The sequence below is a fragment of the Thermobia domestica genome, chromosome 11 (assembly GCF_964235325.1).
Source record: "Thermobia domestica chromosome 11, izTheDome1.hap1.1, whole genome shotgun sequence".
Classification (NCBI taxonomy): Eukaryota; Metazoa; Arthropoda; class Insecta; order Zygentoma; family Lepismatidae; genus Thermobia; species Thermobia domestica.
In genome coordinates this window covers 118,603,651-118,621,414 of record NC_137464.1, presented here as the reverse complement: position 1 = coordinate 118,621,414, position 17,764 = coordinate 118,603,651, and the positions used below count along the sequence as shown (strand labels likewise).

Sequence of the window (17,764 nt, the reverse complement as noted above, 5' to 3'; positions counted from 1 at the left end):
CAGAAACTTGTTACTCATTACTCTTCTGAAAGTTTCAGTACTTGCTGCCACATGTGAAACAGTCAGCTTTATTCTCACTTCAGCTTTTATTCTTTCTAAAGCATAGTGGTTGGTTGGTGGATGCTTAAGCTCTCAAGGTGGGGTTGATGAGAACCCTTCTGTGTCTATTCTTTCTTCTATCATAATAGTCCTTTAGTTTTCTCTCGAAATAGTTAATGCTCCGCTCAACGTTGTGTGGTGTGTTTGTGTGGTTCATCATGTTAGTCTTGTGTTATGCTTCTTGTATGTTCTTCTTAAGAGTATGTGATGAATTTGAATATTTCACACCTTTGATAACCCTCAATGCTAAGTTATATAATGTCTGGGATGAAGAAATTCGGAAATAGGCCAGAACTGATTCCACTTACTCAAAAGCTTCTTACCGTAACTACAAAGCATACTTCTTCTTCACCTCAACCATAAGTTGGTGGGCAACATGGAAATTTTAAAACTTTTCTCTGGCTTGGGAGAGCTGTTTTATTCTCTGATAAGGCCTCTTCTTTGTAACTGCATCTAGATATTCTATCCTTGGTCTTCCTCTTCCTAGTTTTCCTTCTGCTTTTCCCTCTATCAGCACAGTGATCCAATCAGAGTGTCGAATAAGATGGCCCAGCGTGCTGTTTCTTCTTTTTCCTATTATTTTCATGATCTGTCGTCCTTCATTAGCTTCCTTTTGTACGTCTTCATTCCTTTTCCTTTCGGTTCATGATATGCGCAGCATTTTGCGCTAACACAGAAAACCTAAGCAAGGAGGAAGCTCAAAAAAAAAGAAAAGATGAAACAAAGCAACAAAGAAAGAGGTGATGGAGAAATTGACAAAGGAAAAAAGAAGCATGATGAGATTGTGGTCACTTTTTGGTCACTTTTTCATGTGCTTTTGGTTATTTTTCGTGTGCTTTTGGTCACTTTTCAACTATTTGTAAGAGACCAGATCACTATGAGCCCTGTATATTGCTTTGATCTTTGTTTGTGACGTTTATTGTGACTATAATTAGTCTTGGGTGACCAGATTCTGAAAGCGAAAAGTAGGACACAAGTATAATAATATGTGATAGTTCACAGCGTCGACAATACGCATGTCCTTATTTCATTTAACGTTAACCTTAAGTGAATCATTCATATTTGTTGAAAAGTACTGAACAAAAGTATTCCAGGAATTCAACACAACTACAAATACTTATCAGTGACAAAATGGTTTATTTTTATGAATGTACAGTGAAACTTTGTGTTGGGCTAAATATTTTTTTAAGCGACTTTCGGAGCGTGGTATTATTTTAAGGAATAAGAGAAAATTTAGATCGGCACAAGGGAACTTCTACTGAACTTGGTTAGCATCACTGTCATAAGTTGAAAAATAAACGTTTCCTAGTTTACCGATATCTCAACAAGCCCTTCTCAGTTAAAACAATGTGTTGTAAAACAATGGTTTGTTGATTGTTCTACACCTCTAATCTTTGGAGGATTGTTAAAAAAACAGCAGTTCATCATTCAGGAAAAGAGTGCCTGTGATTCAAAATGCTATGAATAAAGATATTGGAAATAAATTAACTCAGGACATTTCGCAGGACAATTTAAAAAAGAAGGGAATTTCTCGATTTCCTAGGCGTCTTCTTAACACGCAGAACAGCTCTTTGAAAAATAATACTGTACTGCGAAAATCAGTATGTCTGGTCACCCTAAATTAGTCATAGTACAAATGGTATTTCACAGTATTTCCATCCCTTCTAGTATTTCAAGATGAGTGAATACTTTTATTTTGTAGTCAAAATTTAGTTAAAAAAAAAGAAATGCTATTAGTGATTGTAATTTGTTGTTTCGCATTTCTAGCACCCCAATGGATCGTAATACCGAGATGACTAAAGACCAGCAATTGGCGGAGTTGAATGAGAAATTCAAACGTTTCCTCACGGTTCCAGGTAACATTGATATTGCTGCTGAAAATGTTCTAGAAGAATTAATTGACGAAGTTATTTTAGGTTTTGTTTTTGATATTCACCGAGCAGCTAAATTAGGTTATCTTCCTGTGGAAGATGGGATCCTAGAGGAGGAAGATAAGATAGTAGATGATCCGAATCTAGATATTTTTGGTCAGTCTCCAGTTAAGAAACAACACGAGTGTGTGTGTCCAAGTTGTCATCGTAATTTAGCAGCGTCCAGGTTTGCACCCCATCTAGAGAAGTGTATGGGTATGGGTAGAAATAGTTCCCGAATAGCGAGTAGAAGAATAGCAAATAATAGCAAAGAAAATGCGTATGGTGGAATGATGAGTGACGATGATGACGATGCTGATTGGACTGCTGGATCGGATAGACGACGCAAGAAACGAGATCGAAATGGATCGAAAAAATCGAAAAATCAAAAAGTCCGAAATGGCGATGTTTCGTCCCATGATACCAGTGACATCAATAACATGGCACTGAACTACGAGAGCATGTCCAACGAAGATAGGAAGCATTTACTCTCGCAGATCTGCGGTGTTATATCAGAGCATACCAAGAAATTATGCACGAGGTCACAAAGGTGTCCCCAGCATACTGATGATCAGCGTCGCGCTGTACGGCTAACTCTTCTCAGTGACCCTCCAACAATACTTGAGGATGTCAACAATACAAGCATGACTGAAAATGTGCAGGTTGATGTTGATACATACGAAGAAGGGGATGGGCAAGTTGTCCGGGAAACCTTAGGTAAAACGTGGGAACAGGAAAATTCAAATAATTCATCTCCGGCTGATTCAACATCCACAAGCTCTTCGTCTTCGAAGAAACGTGAAAAATCGTCCAAATCGAAGAAAAAGGGTTCACCAAAAGGTTACAAAATGGCAGGGGCGGCATTTCAAGGGAATAGTCTTCAATCAATGGCTGAATAAGAGTTTTCTGTACTGTTTTCGCGTCCAAATGTTCGATGAAGTATGTTGTATGATTGAATGTATTATATTTATTTTCGTTTCATAGTAAAGAAATTGTACATTGTATGGGTGTGGGATTACGTTACAAGTTTAGTTTGAATATTTAATTTATCGTATTTTCGTAAAAACTGTAATGATAAAATCGAACTTTGTTAACTATCTTATAATTAACAAAGATTTAATTAGAAAGACTGAGATGTAATGAACGCTGGTGCTATTATTTAAGTCAGTCATTAATTCGAAGATGTTCGAAGATAACCAGTTAAAACTACTGCTTTTATTAATGATTTGAAGAGTTGTAAATAGATCGAGCAGTCAGAATTGCTTAATGAAATTAAAACTATATAATTCAATAAAAACCAGTAAGATAAGATTTTTTTTTTCAGCACGTTTTGAGATTTTATCGGTACGTACTGAACTTGACCAAAAAATTTAAAAAATGATAATTTATTTATGTTTAAATACAGAGAAGATCAGGTAAAAAAAAATGAATTTTATAGTGTTACGTTTAAACAGCTACAAATATTAAGCTAAGTAGATATGTTTTATATTTTGATTAGTGTCATTCCCTCAATACACTCTTCATATTTTGTACAATATTATATAATGTTATTGTTCCTAAGTTTAAACATTTTCTTTCTTTTTTAGCCTTTAAGACTGTTGTTAATATTCATTATAGTGTAAATTAAAAAGTTAAACCTTGTATAAATGATACTAAAACGATACAACACAGATTTGAAATCTGATTTGAAGCAGTAAGTTGAAAATTGCTACAACTCATATCAACGCTTGTAATTCCTTGTTTTCCAAGAATGGAAACCGGTGCAGAAGCTTGCACTGCTAGAATGAATAAATAAAAGAGTAACGCTTTAATGGATAGGAGAGAAAAGAGGTGGAAAGAAAATAATATTAAAGAAAAGATCAGTAACTGTGGTATGTAATCTTCGGCGCCATGTTGACTCTCAGAGTTCATATGATACGCACTTACGAATGATTAAATTATATTTCACTATACCATATTAATTCCATTTGTAGATAGCAATTTAAGTTAACGTTTCATCATATTCAGGGAAATAGTTAATAATAAATTAAAGCCCTTAATTTCTTCTGCTTTACTATTTCGTAAATTTTGTAATTTATTTTTATATATTTGAATTTTGGTAGGAGGATTGAACCACTGGATCCATTGAAATAAAAACCACAAATAAATTTGTTGGCGAGAAAAGTGAATGGTTAGTTTGTGTTCATGTATTGTGTTCTAAAATGCATAGTTCCTTTACATATTGTTTTGTCAATAACTTAGGAAAAGTTAAACGTACCAATTTCAGCTCGTTCTGTCAGGTTTAGATGTAGAGAGGATATTATTTTGGCTAGATTATTGGAAACTGATTTTTTTTTTTAAACTGGACTTAATAAGTAAAGGTATATACATTTGCTGGCAACTGAATAAACTTAGTAACTGATTAAGCTGTAAGTGGACTTATTTCGTGTTGTTGTGCGTGAGATTGTTGCTAAAGTTTGAGAAGAAAAATATAAATTCAAAATAGTTGTTGTGTAAATGTATATTCAGGATGTCAGTCTGTAAAATGTGATACGGTGAGAAATACCAGCAAATTTCTTGAAAATAAGAAAACAGAAAAAAATAGACCCTTAAATTTGTTCCAGATATTTCTTAGAATGATGTTAATGTACGGGCTATGTCATTGCATTTATTTATGGTCGATTTATAGTATTGTGTTACGTATGTTGAACCAGATCTAGATAGAAAATAATAAATAACATTTTGTCTTTTTGACATTACCATTGCAGGATATAGTAGCAACTTCTGTCCATAAAAGAAAGCACCTGATAAGGTTGGAATTAGTTGATCAGATACTTCCCAATGATGAAATTAATATTTATAATTACGTAATTCTTTCCATTATTTAATTAGTTAAGTAAAAGCACTATTCGTAAGAAATAATTACTTGTACAATCACGTTAAAAAGTAAAATTTTCAGATAAATTTTCTGTGCTCAATAATTTCCAAATCAGTGGTACAATTTGTGCCCTGTTTCCCGCAAATAGAAGAAATAGTGATCTAATTGAAGACATGAAGTAAGTAATTAATAGTTTCTTCAGAAATTATTAACTTAAGAAATACAGAAAAGAAAGTAGATTTGAACGCACCTGTACATTTTACTGTATTTCTTTAATAATGCGAACTATGAATTACTCATCGAGAATAGATATAACCAACAAACCCAATACGGAAAGGTACAAGAGAGAATTAAAATTACTTCTGTAATTTTATAAAGGTTCTGAGATAAATGCATTAGGCTCACGTGTAAGTAATGTATTTATTCATTTAGTTTCGCAGAAAATAAATTTTAATTCGCAGACTTCCTTCTTGCATAAGATTAATTTCTTATTTCGAATCTGGTCTGATTTTTTTTATTTTTAAGGAGAGGGGAAGAAAGAGACGTAGGAATTATTTTTCCTCTCTCTTGTTTGTCTAAACAGCTTAAAATTAAGAAACGGTATCTGTAAAAAGAATGAAAAAATAAAGTGAGAAAGCTTGATCCCTTTTTGTTAAGAAAAATACTCAAAATAAATATAGACTCAGGTACTTTAGTTAACAAGCGTTGTGAATTTGTCATTGTTAACCAAACACTAGTTTCCTTCATCATCAACATTTCTTGCCTTATTACTCCATCATAATTAAGGAACAGTCGTCCTAAGGTAAAAGCAGTGTGAAATTTCGAAATTATGATCCAGGTCAATCACTTGTGATCCATTATAATCATTGTTGAAATAAATTTGAAAAAATGAATAGTTAGAAGATTTAGACGACCTTAAGAATTAAATATAAATGTTGAAAGTGTAGTGTATAATAACATTTTGAATGCATTCTAGCAAAGGTTTCGAAAACATAGAAACAGAATTCCTTAAAAATACATTTATCTTACATTCTTTTTTTATATCAATCTTCGGTTTCTGTTGTTTCAAAGCTACGTGTGCTTCGTTCCCGAAATTACACAGAGTTGAGATAAGAAAATCGGTTATTGATCACAGTATTCTTTAGTTATATATATATATATATATATATATATATATATATATATATATATATATATATATATATATTTTCCAGCGTGCTAATGCCTCTCTGCACTTGTTATAGTCACAGGAAGATTATCATTAGGCCCATCAGTTTTGTTACTTCACAATACTATAGAGTTCAGACTATTTTCTTCTTAAAAGATTACAGGGAATCTAAATCCTCTTCAACTTCGAAAACGTTATGGGGTTCCATTTACAGATTGTTTCTAGCTTAAAAAGGAGTATATTTGCTTTTATTCCTCACCAGTTTATTTTTTACTTCAAAGAATTGTTTGTTGGAGTCCTTTTTAATGGATTATCTTTACGAACTGAAGTCTTGGAAAACCTTCAAATCTGCATTTTGTCTGTACAGTCCATGACTCTAAGATCTCATTTAGTGATCAATGGTCAACTAAGGACTTCTAGCAATGTGGTTATTAGTAACCATGCTTTCTCTACTTTTCCTAATCTTATAATTGCAAAATTTATTTCACTTTGATGTTGTGCTTGCTTGCTTGTTGTTGATTACAGAAACCCGAAACGGGTGTTACTGTAAGCAAAATCAGGCCCAAAAATACCAGCAAGTATTCAAATATTGAGTGATCCATGTACTTCTTGATGTGCCTAAACCATCCGTCACAGTTTAATCATGACACTTCCTATCTTCATCCTCAGTGATTTTATCAAGAACTCATATAATTCATTGAAATGCCTTATGATAGTTGGAACCTGTAGAATGTAAATTTTACCACGCATTACGGGCCTGTAATAATATAAATTCTGTGCTCGTTAAAGACTTGAAAACACATCCATTGACTAAGCGCCATTGAACAGCATCTAATTCAATCCGTAGGCCTAACAGTGAATAAAAAGTGCACGGACGGAATAATGTTTGTCAACCTGTTTTTGATCGGCTTGTAAGTCTGACATGCCACTTTTTGTTTTCCTCGTTCTTGGAACTCCTGATGTATTCGACAAATAAGTAGCAGTGTTGTTTCTTCCTCACGATAAAGGAACCAATGCGTTTTTCGTCAATTTATATTTTTACATCATAACGAAATATTGTACTGAATTGGCTTTAGCATAAGACATCTTAAGATTTATGTGATTGAATTAATATAAAGGGACAGTCCCAAATTTCAGAATTTACATTCTCATTCAGGATATTAGTTGATACTTCGATTAAATTATTTTGAATTTTTTCTTTAAAATAGATGATTATTTCAATAACTTCCGCATAAGAGACTCGCGTAGTGTTACGATGTCTGAGAGGTGTCTAAATATGAGTAATCACTTCTATTACTGACACTTCCAAGTTCTATGTGGATGACGTAAAGTAAATTCCTGTTGGTCAAAATTATTGTTTGAATAAGTCGCCTTAATATGGTATCATTTGATGCAACTATTCATTGTATCATATTGCTTAAAAGTGGGCTATTTCTGAAATGACATGCACAGTGTAAGTTTGTCGTATTCAGATAAATAAAACTCGTAACAGAGCACTATAGTTAAAAAATATATATATATTACTAAGCTGTGTTTCTTATGTCTGATAAAAGCGTTTTTTTAATGTCGAAACAATAGGTCTTCTTTTTGGCTTGTGACAAGTACTGTATGCCAGATTTACTAACTTCTTATATGTCTGTTTTAGTTATTCTTCTCTTAGTCTCCTTCATCCAAAGATCAATTGTGTTGTTAAACTGGTCCGATCACTTGACATGTAATATAAACTTAGATTTAAAGTTCTGGAATTTTCTTCTTCTTTAGTAAATGCCTAATGTTTCTCATTAGTGAACTGATGGGACAAGTCTCGAGCTTCTACATGCTTTTTACTTCGGTGGCTAGTCATTTATTCTTCGACATTTTCCTTTCGTGGGTATTGTGTAGGGTAGATACTGTTGCTAAATCATTAATTTCCAATTTCTTCTCTCTTGCAGTGTAGAGCGCTAGGTATACTCTGTTTGCTTTTATTGTAAAGACCACCTCATCCAAGTACAACTTTAGAACCTATTTTCCAACATATATTTTCTTGTTTTGAATAGAGATGAAAAAGACGCTAATTTTGAGGGGATTAAAAAAAAATAGGAAATCAGCTTCTTTTTCCTAGGAAAATAATGTTCCTTTTAATGATTTTGTTATTGAGTTACCATCTTTGTTATTCTGAAGTAAATTCTGTAATTAAGAAAGTGCCCTTACAACATACAGTACTTATAGGTCCTTTGTGGGCCGGCTAATTGATTGGTTTACAAACTGTTATTGCATTTTTTGCGTGACTGCCGTATCAGTGCGTGCAAGTTTCACATTCTTCCATTTGTCTTTTATTGGTTGCCAAGTTCTAACTTACAGGCAAGTAAACAATACTGTTTAAGTTCAACGAGAGGCACGAAACAGCTAAAACTACATATTTAGTTTAGTATGAATAAAAGAAAACGACCACATCATTTCTTAATTTGAAATACACTTTTCCTTAAACTTCAAATATTCAGTGTGGCCTAATGTGAATTCTATTTGCAGAATTAGAGAAATGAAATGATTTTGGGTATTTAGTAAGTCTATCACATTGTAAGTGTTGTAATGAAACAATGATAAAGTTATTTTCACAAAACATTCCTTTCTTTATTATTCTATTTTGACATTATCATTGAAGTGTAATTCTTGGTAATACTCGTAACATAAAAGTAACTTTTTGCTCTATAGTTTTAAAATCCTCTATTAATTCCAAGTAAAAGTTTGTTCGCTCTATGATCTCGCATAAAATGAGACATAAAAAAATCTTCTAAAACATATGACTATCTAATGTTTAGTGTATACTTGAAGTATAAATGATAATTCCATGGAACAAAATTTGCCCATTACATTTTCAATAGTTATTGCTAACACTATTCAGATTTGCACTAAAACATTTTTTTTACTAAGCATTAACAGTTCTACAAACAATTCGTTGGAACTAAAGAATGCACTGCGTTCACTTATTTGTTCCCTATCTTCCCTAGCGAATGAACGATTTCTTGTTGAATTCGAAATTTTTCATATTTTCTTTTAGAGTAATTGCATGTATTCTGTACGAATTATTGTTTCTTCATTAGCATTAACATGTTTTGGGAAACAAGCCCAAAATTTCCCACGCAGAAAGGCCGTGGGGAAAAGCTTCGTTTCTGCCATTGGTTGTATAAGATGTTGACATGAGGCATTAGGGAATGAAAAAATGAAGTTGAAATTTTCCCTTTGCAAAATTTCAGTATGAGAAATGCTTGGTCGATGGTACTATTATTCAAGTCTGTATTTGGATTGTTTCTACGCAATTAATCGGCTCTTCTCTATATTCATAAACAGTGTTCACACTTCGCAAGTTAAAATTCCATTTTGTTGGAACAGACAGTAGCAACTGCTTTCTTACTATGTCGTCCAATATTGATGTCCGCTGTGAAAAATTTGAGAAGAAAGTACAAATACCGTGTAGATTTGCAAAGAAAATCTTGACGTTTCTATTAGTCGACCCTGCATTTAACATAATCAAATTGAGTTGATGAGCGTGACAGTGAACGTAAGGAACACTTGGTTAATCTCTTTTCACAATAGCCTGTACACCCACTCATTACTGCAGACCGTCGTATGCTTGTGATATCATCTTGTCTTTATTATTTGCCTCGTGGAGACCAACTTCTTCAATAATACAAGAAGCCAAAGTTCGAGCGTCGTATTTAGAGGGAGTGACGAAGTTCCAAAATCATTCTACTGGTTTGCCATTAACAATGTACCTGTAGACAATCACCATTTGAAATACGTTAGCTGCGTCACTTGCTTCGTCTACTATGACAGATAAAAATTCCGCCTCTTGTATTTCCTGAGCGATTTCTTCATGGCATATTTCAAGCATGCAATGGAGAAGCTCATTTTATATGATTTTTGACGTACCCTTAAAAATTGTTGTGCATTCTAAATGACTGTTGAGAGCGTTGTCAAGTTTAGCACTGAAATTAATCCACGAAATACACTTGGAGTAGAAGAAGAGTCTGTTTAATCATGTCCTCTTAAAGCTAGTTCGAAGGCGCCACAAAACCAAATGCAATTGATGATTATATTGAGCACGTACCTGTTTCGCGTCACTGATTGTGATTCTCAATGGCCCGCCTATAACCAGCATCTAGTTGAGCAACAATATTCACATTTCCTAACACAGTAAGATTAAGAATGTGTTTTATATGAACTGACGAATTTTCATATTTTTTGATTTTGTCGTGCAGATGCTGGATATCCACGATACCTTTTTTACTCCATACATCTTCCCCCACCCCCAACAACAAACACAGAAAACAAAACAAATCATTTTTAATTTCACATCCATATAACCACTTATGCTGTTCTTACAAGTTGGGATTAAACTTACTTGTAAATGTTCGTCTGTGACTTCTAATTACTTGCGTTATATTGAGAGTCGGAATCGGCCTTCTGGTGTTTTTCACAAGTAGCTTTGCTTCTAAAGTTCTTTTTTGAAAACGACTCATTCAAAAGAGACGTTACAGAATTCATTGTTACCTCACATATATCAGAGACAGACACGTAATTATGCAATTACAACAACCATATTCCAGTGAACAACAAAGACCTGCACACACACGCACACACACACTCACACACAACACTCAAAGTACGAACAGATTCGACAGTTCGATTTGTCACTAGCAGCTTCGTGAACATACTCCCATCCGACTCCAAATACATGATATTTTTTCCAGTATAATTTATTTTGCGCCAAAAGAAACCATACCCACATCAAAGGCCTTTCAGTAAGAAGGGTGCTAGCCCTTATTTAAGCAGCCAAAAGTGTGGGTAATAGTAGACGGAAGTGAAGAAAGACAAGGGTTTCGTCCCGAATGTTCTCCTACATTGCATTTGCGAGGACATTGGTCAATCGGGTTGAGGACAGGGCTTGCAGTTCACTTTGAAATCTTATCCCCTCCCCAATTAAAACTGCTGTAACTCTCTCATCCGCCCATACATATAAGAAAAGGAAAACATTCTATTTATGCTGCCAAATTTCTACTCATTCAGACACGAGTATATTAAATATTGAACGTTCAATCTGTCTTTACTCTTCACGGGGTCGCCTTTACTGTTCACATAACTGCCTTGACCTTACTTGATTGACAGAACTAATAGTTATGACCACTTGGCAATCTCGCATTTAGGCAAGGCGCAAGATTTTTTTTTTTTCTTCCTGTGTATATGACTTGGTTACTATACGCAACATTGTCACAAAAGGGCAGACCAATCCCCATCAGGCGAGAACCGTGTCAACCAATACTGCAGGGGAGGGACGATGCAGAATTTCCAATTCCAAAGCGTTTTGTTTTGGAAAAGTTGTTTTTCTTTAGTAGACTTGCTTGTAAAAGATCTGCAAACATATGGATCCTTATGAGGCAGTGATAATTCCTGCACCGCGCAACCCCCGCAGTGACCCAGAAACTGTTAAGCTGGGGGAGTTTATCGGAAGTAACTAGCCAGCCCCGTTTCAAACGCATTTGTTTAAGAAAAGATGATGTTGACAATAAAACGAAAAGTGATTTAGCACAAATAAAAATTGAAAATATTGGAAAGAGGTTTGTACAAACATGCAAATATTAAGAGAAACCACCACTGCTATTTAGTACAGAATATTTTATAAAATAAATTAGTTTGTTTTGCAAAATCTCTACCTACACACACACACACACTATACACGTGTACATGCGAATAGATAAGGAATCCCCTGGTCGAGAAAAGTATAGTTGCTTTTTATTATTATAATTATTATTACTATCTGTAAATTGTGACCTGGGAAACTGGAAAAGTCAGGGAATTCGTGCTCGCCTCTTCTTGATTCTTGACATAGGAAAAGTGTGACGTTGTTGTTTGAGGAAAGTTTGTAAAGCAAATTATTATTATTATCATTATTATTATTATTATTATTATTATTATTACGAATAAAACAAATTCATTTTTTTCACTTATAACATAAATGATACTCCAATTAGAATTGTAGATACTATTAAAGATTTAGGTATTGTTTTAGACAGCAAATTGCTTTTCAAACAACATCTTGAGAATATAACTTCCAAAGCGAGAAGGGATCTTGGAATTCTTAAATGGATGTCCAAAGATTTTAAGTCTGTTAAAACATGCCCTATTCTTTATTATCCCAATGTTAGAAGTCATCTTGAATATTGTTCAATCATATGGAATAAAAATATAGATTATATATGTACTACTCTGGAGACAATTAAAAATCTTTTCCTTGCTTGGTTACGCTGGAAGTTTAAGTGTTATGAAGGTATGTCGTTGGAAGAAGTTAGGATGTCCTTAGGTATGTTTAGGTTGTCTGAAAGAAGGATTATTTTGGATCTTAAAATGCTACATTCAATTCTTCACGGTAATTTGAATGTGTTGTCAATAATAACTCTGTATACAACCAGTTATCAATAAGAAATCCGAAAATATTTAAACCCATTCAGTTTCTCAATGATGTTCCTTTGTATAAAATTTTATCAGTAGCCAATGATTTTGCCAGTGTTATTGACATTTTTGATCATAATTTTAGTAACATACAAAGGTAGTTATGTAATCATTTAGTTATCAGCTGGGAGTATTATTTTCTTTTATATAACAGCATGTTGATTTTATGAATGATTTTTTTTCCTTTTCTGTGAATGTATCATTTGTATTTTATAATGTATTATGTTTATTTTTGTTATTTGCATGTTATTTGTGTGGAAATAGTAAGTGTGCAGTTCTGTCTGTAATTTCCAGTATGCAATAGAAATAATAATAATAATAATAATAATAATAATAATAATAATAATAATTATAATTATTATTATTATTATTATTATTATTATTATTATTATTATTATTATTATTATTGTAGTAGTTCTGTTTTTCTTTTTTTTTTTTAAGAAAATAAAATCGTCATACTGTAATACTTATTTATATTTGTTAGTACTTAGATTTATTTCGTATTTTAGCTGAATTTGTACTTAATCATTATTTGACTGAAAAGCATATATATATATATATTGGTGTTACCAATTATATATATTTGTTCCGATAGGTTTCTACTATTATTTTGTATTTGTTTGTTTGTTTAATTTTGTTTTATGGTAATGCATATATTGATTTTACAAATTAATTGTAATGCTGTCGTGTATACTCCTGAAAACCCTTTTTGAATCGGCAAGCGAGATAAATTTATCATGTAAGAAAGATAGACTTTATTATTGTCATGTTTTGGAAATTGTAACTAAGGTTTCTTTTCTAAACAATTCATACTTGATCACTGTCACACCAGGTTATGCTGGTGTCTTTTGAACCGTTCTGGACAAGACTATCTGTCTTAAGATTCAATGTATATTACTGTTCTTGACATTATTAACTATTTCTTTCTCCTGTTTAAGTAACAACACGTTCATTTTTGACATGAATTAGAACTCGTAACTATAATGTTAGCGTACATGCCTTTGGTGTATGAGACCCGAGTTCAATTTCTGGTGGGAGTTCATGTGGTTCCGATCTCACGTTAAGCTGTAAGTCTACGTCTCATATAGCTTGGATGCTGAATGGAATACTGAACTCCAAATCAACCAAACAATCTACTAAATTAATATAGAAAGACAGAACTCCCACATTGTTGTTCTGATTCTACTCTTTTTTTTTTTTTTTTTTTTACCTCGGGTATTCAGATAAACATCAAACGAGGAACGGTGACCTATAATAGAATTAAAAATTAAACCAACTTTTCTTGTCAGTGGAAAACCTGTCAAAAGGGCATTGGGGCCATGCACAATGCCAAAGATTCGATTGCTACCACCGTTACAATTATCACCAAGAGCCACAAAGGAAACTGGCTGGCTCCTTCCTTGTTACGCTTAATTTTGACAATTGAAGGAAAAAGTTCGCTTTTTTATGTGCAAATTATATACTAAAAAGCTTCATAATAACCATTAGGAAAGGAGTTCTACCTTTATCCTATTCAATATAAATTAGAACCACCCTGTTTTACGCACAATAATAAATATGTCATCTTAATTAACTTAGGTCTTCAAAGAAGATACTTTGTAAAAGTAATCGGAAAGAGTTTGGATAAAAAAAAAAAGAAAAAAAACTTTAGCGGAAGAAAATTGTAAGAAGTTTTCACTTTCCAAAAATATTAGGTGCTATTATATCTCCGTACTAAACTTCTTAATGAAATTTCATCTTTTAAAGGTTCGTTTCTCAGTAGAAACGTTATAGTCTGACTTATGCTACTACGTTCCGACCTTAAAATTAGCGTGAACAACAGGTACACCTATTGTAACACACCTTAGTATTGTGTTTGCAGAAGTGATATATATATATATTGGTGTATGATTTCTTTAAATCTTTTCTTAAATATTCCGTAAGAATTTAATTAATCGAACCATCATGTAAATTTCCAGTATTTTTTCTAGTAAAAATGTGTAATAACTTGATGTAGGTATAAACTTGCTGCTGTTCATATTTTTTTCTGCTAACAATAAAATTTAATAAAATTTGATAGAAGTTTCTCTTATTAAAAAAAAAAAAGGAATTCCAAACAGCTGTTTGCGAATATTTTTTGTAAACATGGCATTCTTACATTTGTCACTAGATTTAATACTAACGATCGTATTGTTTCTACGTTTTTTCATACTGACACTTTTTGTGTTAATTTTTATCAAGATATGGAGCTTAAAACATAAAGCTTTGTTATCCTATCTGCACAAACGGATCAGTACTTTAAATATGTATGTAATATTACTTTTTGATAGCAAAATCCAGATGTTATTAATTGATAGTAGTGGAACTGTACATAGTATCCAATGTTGCAAATGTAATTATGATTAAGGTATGTTATTCGTTAGTTAAGAACAACATTTGTTCTTAAGTTATTAAGAAAATGTCTGTGAGAGATCTTGTGCCAGTGGATATGCTACTCCCAGCCAGTAAACTATAGAGGCGATTTAGCTCATATCGTCTCTACTTTTTAGCAAAATATGAGATAAATATTCATTTTATGTTAATATGCTGAGTTATTTCACAATGTTTAATTAGTTTCATCTTTGACCTACATAGAAGTATGTATTAGTATGAAAGTGGTTCCAGGAATTGGTTCCTTCCTCCAAAACCAAAGTCTCATGTTGGCAATTGCATTTTCATCATTGTGCAATATGTGTTAAAGCTATGCCCATTCGAGTTATCATTTAGAGCTGTTTTATATTATTAAAGCTTTTCTAATAAATTAAAAGTATCACTTCGTTCAATTAGTTGTCATTCTCTTCCATTATTACAGAACAAAACAAAATTTTAGCAGCGTTAGTAACTCCATGGCGTTACTGAAGGTGAGTTGTCAGAGAACAGTAACTCAAAAAATTTAATAGCATATAAAAGTAGAAAAAAGAATGTGTATTTCAGTTGGCATAGTTTGTTTCCTTGGTATACATATAGATGGTGTAATTATATCTTTTTTTGAAATATATTTTTTATGTCTTTATTTTGTTTAATAATGAATGTAGTTTTATGTATAACTAGATTGATTTTTTTAAGGTAGCTGTAGAAAATTTGAATATTCTAGAATAGAAATGGAAGGTATTGATAGAAACTTCGTCCTTTCTTGTAAGATGTTAGTCCAAAACATTACTTTGTTACATATTGTCCTACTCAGATATTGATGGTATTTTTAAAAGCTACCTCAGAAGACCATGAAATATATTGTACCTAAAATATGTTAGTGGTGAAAATAGTCATATGTCTTTATTCCATTGGCATCGGTATTAAATATTTGATAATGACGTACTATAAGAGCTTATAGAATGTGATTCAAGACTGTTTCTTCCTAACAAAACTTCGTAATATGTATGTAGAAAATTTTCACTAAGCGTGGTGTGTAAACTTTGCAGAATGCTCAATTTCTGTATATTTATGCTCATTGTAACCATTATAAACATAGATACAGATCGTAGCTGTGATAATTGTATGCGTGTATCGTTCTGTAAGATTGTAAGTAGTAATATTCTCAGAATATTTATTTCTCCCTGATTACAAATAAACATTGCAAACTATAAAACGTTGTTTTCTTTTACTACTACTAACAAAGTTTTCAGAATTTGAACTCCCATCCTGTTCCTTCGTCCCCCTTTTCTTCCATTTTCTCTTCATCCTGATGAATGTTCAGAGTCATTCCAGGGTTCCTACTGATCTGGAAAAATGTATTTCCACTACTTCTCCCTGACCTTTGGCAGGAAATTCTCTGACTTTCATGGTAGGTGTCGGATACCATTGACTATAAATAAGAATAAATACAGTAACAATGAATATTTATATATGAAAACATTTGTTCCATAGAGACAAATAATAATCAATTGTTCATACGTACATTCCACTTACCACCCATAAAAATCTGAGCAACGTTCCATACTGTGATCATTAATGGTTGGCTAAGCTGAAATTGTTGTACAAATAACGTTAGAAAAAAATATATTTTATAAAATTTCCCTGACTTTTTATGATTTCCAGCCTTTTTCCCTGAGTTTTCTCTGACTTCCCTGACCAGTAGGAACCCTGCATTCATATGCGTCATGCATTATTTTTCTACTGCAGCACGTCTGGATCTTGGAAAAGGAAATAGAGTGAAACCTTTCCTAACGGACGCCTCCATAATACGGACAAACTTTTTTTCTTGGCAAAAATATGTATGTTATGAAAGAGAATCCTCTCTTTTACAGACACGAACAGAACATATTCTTAGCAAATACGTATTTAGCACAGAAAATACTTTCTGCAATTTGAAATAAACCTTCCGTTGATCCCTTCAGCTGATCCAGGAGTTACAAGCGAATTCCTATAAGAAACTGTAGTGTTTGGGGGATTACACGACTAACAACTGTTGCAGACTTTTTCTCAAGAAATCCATACACTGTCATAATTGGTTAGATCTTTGTACACTTTCAATATTTAATAAATAATGTTGCATTTTCGTATTACGTTTGCTTTTAATACAATCAGTTAGTGAATTAAGGGATGACATACTTGAGGAGAAAGTTATCACAAACATCATAGTTTGCAATATAAGCCCACGAAAACACATCCCGCAGCTTTTGCTTTCGTATAGAGGGGAATTTCATATTCCCCCAGTAATGTGAATACTGAATTCAGTATTTCGATATTATTATATATTTATAACTTATGTATTGACTGTATACTGATAAAATTACAGCATGAGTTGTTGTTAATATAATTTGTGTAACCTCACTATCGGAAAAAATCGTTACTAAAAGGTTTTATTCTAGTTGAGATGTCATACATGCAGAAATTCTAATTTTACATCCAACTACTTTTAAACTACTGCGAGTAATGAAACCCTGTTGACATCTATGGCATGTGTTACTTCATCTATGTACGTATTTCTATATTGATAATTTAATATATGAGCTTAAACTGAATAAAATTGAAATAATATACAGTGTTGCCATTCGACTGCGAGACGTCAAAGCTAATCAGCTGCAGCTAGGAGAAGTGGTGTGAGAGACGTTGAGCAATCACTGACCAGTCGTGTTCAATCGGCAAGAGATTATGTGAGCGGCTTAAACAGGAAGTGTACGTTGCGTGCCACATGCGATCCTGTTCGAGAGTGTCTTAACTTAAACATAACTAGGTACAACAACTCATTCATGTAACAGTGACTGGTCAAAAATCTGTTAATGTGTA

At 32.8% G+C, this 17,764-nt stretch overlaps 1 protein-coding gene across 4 annotated transcripts in view; it reads left to right on the top strand.

Annotated features, from left to right (window-relative positions):
• Positions 1-16,124, top strand: part of Sgf11 (SAGA associated factor 11kDa) — a 40,145-nt gene extending 24,021 nt beyond the window's left edge. For 3 of the 4 annotated variants that reach the window (XM_081731066.1, XM_081731068.1, XM_081731067.1), the window contains exon 3: positions 1,867-3,738. In XM_081731066.1, coding sequence (XP_081587192.1) covers positions 1,874-2,908 — 1,035 coding nt within the window. In that variant the 5' untranslated portion in view covers positions 1,867-1,873 and the 3' untranslated portion in view covers positions 2,909-3,738. Of the gene's footprint in view, positions 1-1,866; positions 3,739-15,350 lie in introns of those variants that run through there. The other variant, XR_014127432.1, reaches the window with a different exon arrangement.
• The last annotated feature ends 1,640 nt before the right edge of the window (positions 16,125-17,764 follow it).